This window comes from Aplysia californica, unplaced genomic scaffold, assembly GCF_000002075.1.
Source record: "Aplysia californica isolate F4 #8 unplaced genomic scaffold, AplCal3.0 scaffold00638, whole genome shotgun sequence".
Classification (NCBI taxonomy): Eukaryota; Metazoa; Mollusca; class Gastropoda; order Aplysiida; family Aplysiidae; genus Aplysia; species Aplysia californica.
The window spans coordinates 212,465-215,620 of NW_004797908.1; the positions used below are offsets into that span (position 1 = coordinate 212,465).

General features: G+C 43.3%; 1 protein-coding gene across 1 annotated transcript; it reads right to left on the minus strand.

Annotated features, from left to right (window-relative positions):
* Window positions 1–40: 40 nt before the first annotated feature.
* LOC101862680 lies at window positions 41–1,207 on the minus strand. The gene has a single exon (XM_005107869.1). It carries the CDS (start codon window positions 1,205–1,207, stop codon window positions 41–43), a length of 1,167 nt encoding a protein of 388 aa, XP_005107926.1.
* Window positions 1,208–3,156: the final 1,949 nt, after the last annotated feature.

The window sequence follows — 3,156 nt, forward strand, 5'->3', positions numbered from 1 at the left end:
TGACGCAGTTCCCTCTCATAAGTCTTACTCGAACGAGTTTTTATTTCTTTTTTGACCCTCCGGTTTTTCCACTGATGAAAGAGGTGAGGCAGTCTCTGTACCTTGAATTGAACTGGAAGTAGACCACAATGTTGATGGCAGCGCTGAAATAGCCGCAAAACGTCCCCGTGGTGGAGCAGACGATGAACAGATAGTGGAACCTCCGGCCCAGGTCGAAGTCCGGCACCGCGAGGCGCGCGAGAGAGTTGAGGATCACCGGGACATTCGAGAGCAAGAAAATGGCGCACACAAGGGTCACCGCTTTGATCACTTGTATCTCCTTCCCGTTCAGCGCTCCGTGTGATGTCTTCTCTTTTTCAGATTGTACTAGCTTTGATGATGGTGGGGTTTGCGTATTTATTGGTGACGTCATTCTTGGGGTGTGGTCATGTGATGATGAGGATGACGATGCAGAAGTTGATGTCACAACGGTAGAAGCTTGACGGAAAGTCGCGGATGCTCTGAGCGCGTTTACCAAAGCGAGCAGACAAACGAAAGAGATGGCGACGCATGTGTAGAGAAGAGCGTTGTTATTGAGTGTGTCGTGAACAGACTTACTCTCGCGGAACCCAGCCAGTCTCTTCAAGGTGAATCCAGACACAAGAACACTGGATTTGTTAATACCTCTACTCACTCGATACCTTGACCATGTCAGCTCTTGGGTGGCGATCGGCGGAACGTGCAGGCCGATTCCGATAAGGAAAATCGCAACCAGGACGATGTACGTCCTTTTCAGGGTGAAGAAGTGGCGGAATTTGAGAGCGATAACGACGCAACAGCACCTGGCCACAGAGGTGTAGGTCGTGATGAGAGCAGACGTTTTGTGGAAGATTAACGCGTACCAGATGACGTAATAGACGAGTGGCGTCAATGATGTCGTGCCCGTGACGTCATACAGGACCAAACCATTACTGACAGATGTGAAGGCCAGTATGAGTAAGTAGGTCAAATCGGACACGGACAAAGCCAGGAATGAGATGGACACGGGGTCGTCTCGACCTATCTTTAGAAAAATTACGATGTTCACAACGTTGGAAACAAGGCCAAATACTGTGATAGGAATCACAAGTGCGAACAGGAAAATCACGGAGAAAAGTTCGTAGGCTTGAGCATCTAGTAAGCCAGTTGGTACTTGTAGTTTGTTGAAGCTGGACACTGAAGTATTCATGCTGGACTTGTGTATCTAGACAACGAAAGTAGTGGTTGAGTTAGGTTTGAAGATTTTAAGGGAAACGGGTTTTCATCTTCATTTGTTCTATTTAGTTGCGTGCACACAGCTCGTTGAAGGCATAAGTGCAATGTGTCAGGTTAATGGACTCTAGATTCGTTTTTAGAGAAAGTGGGGCTCATGGAAACCCCATTTCCATTCTTGTATGGTATGGTATGGTATGGTATTGCATGGTATAGTATGGTATGGTGTGGTATGGGATGGGATGGGATGGGATGGGATGGGATGGGATGGGATGGGATGGTATGGTGTGGTATGGTGTGGTGTGGCGGGGTGTGCAGATAGATAGATAGATAGATAGATAGATAGATAGATAGATAGATAGATAGATAGATAGATAGATAGATAGATAGATAGATATTTTTCAAAGCTAAAGCCGTGCCAAGCACCAAAACTCTCAGTCAGAAAGCTAAACACTCTGAACTGAGGGAGGAAAAAAACTTCCCAGAAGAGAGAAGTACAGGGATCTACCCAAAATCTCACCTTAGGCGATCTTTTGTGTTGCTGGAATGGTTAACCTTTACAGAACCTCGCCCTTAGATTTACGGTAGGTATTCAGAGCAACAGACACACTGTGGTGAGAAATTTCTATCTACATCTTTTTTAAGCCAACGATTATGTCTGACTTACTGTGTGTACACTGTCTGAAATGAAAGAAGCTATTATACTATTACCTTTAAAAATATATATATGAGAGAGAGAGAGAGAGAGAGAGAGAGAGAGAGAGAGAGAGAGAGAGAGAGAGAAACTGTAAAATAAATGCGTGTCTAAATAATATCCTAATTTGGCTCATCCCACCCCCTCCAATCAGGAAACTAAGGTATGATTTGTCCACCAAGAAAAACAACAACAGAAGATTGTAGACCCATTCTGTTCAAAGGCGAATACATAGAGTGTAGTTAAACGACCCCCATCTATCCCCGAATAAATAGAGTGTAGTTAAACGACCCCCATCTGTCCCCGAATAAATAGAGTGTAGTTAAACGACCCCCATCTGTCCCCACCCCCTTTTTTCACTAATCCACGGACGAATTGAAGCTGATTTTCCAAAATAAAGAACAGCACACAATTTTAATTTGTATTTTTCCTTGGGAGCGTGTTGGTGCAAACCAGTTTTATTTTTATAATGGTGCGATGACAACGTTCTGAACTAATTTACCTTAATGATCCCTTGACTATATACAAAATGTAGATCTAGATCTATTATACAAACACGCAGTCTCTTTACATTCCCCAATAAGATTTTAGTATGCTATTGCGACAATATCAGACTCAATTCTCACCAAATTATGAGACCCAAAACCCCCTCCATTACTTTGATTGGTTTCAGTCTTATTTGGAAAAGTTTTTCGGGTGCAGATTTTGAATATGTGAATTACTTAACAGAAATAAACGCTGCTAATAATCCTTAAGTAAAAATTGAAATACATAATATGCAAGCCTGCCTAAATGGCAATGAGAATAAAGCCCCCCCCCCCCCCCCCCCCCCCCAAAAAAAAATAAAGAATCTAAAAAATCTATCTTCTCTCCCAGTCTGATGTCTAACAATAACCTTAAGAAATACTACCTGAAGGTGGAAACCTGTGAAGAATGAGGCTTGTTACCCGAAGGAAGCGGCCTCCTAGGTGCAACCGGACCCATTCTTCACAGGGTTGTGCTTTGGTGTGGCATTTCATAAGGTTGGGGTTTATCATCGCACTTAAACAATTGCATGTGGTATTAGCCTTTTAACATCTTTATGCGAAATCTACGCATCATGAGAGTTAGAGGCCATTTAAGTCTCCTGTGGTAAGTCCTCCCATCTCTTTTTACCCCCTTTACCTATTATCTCAGCACTATTTTTAACCTTGAAAACAACCTATTTAAGCCCACTTAGCGTCCGGCCATTA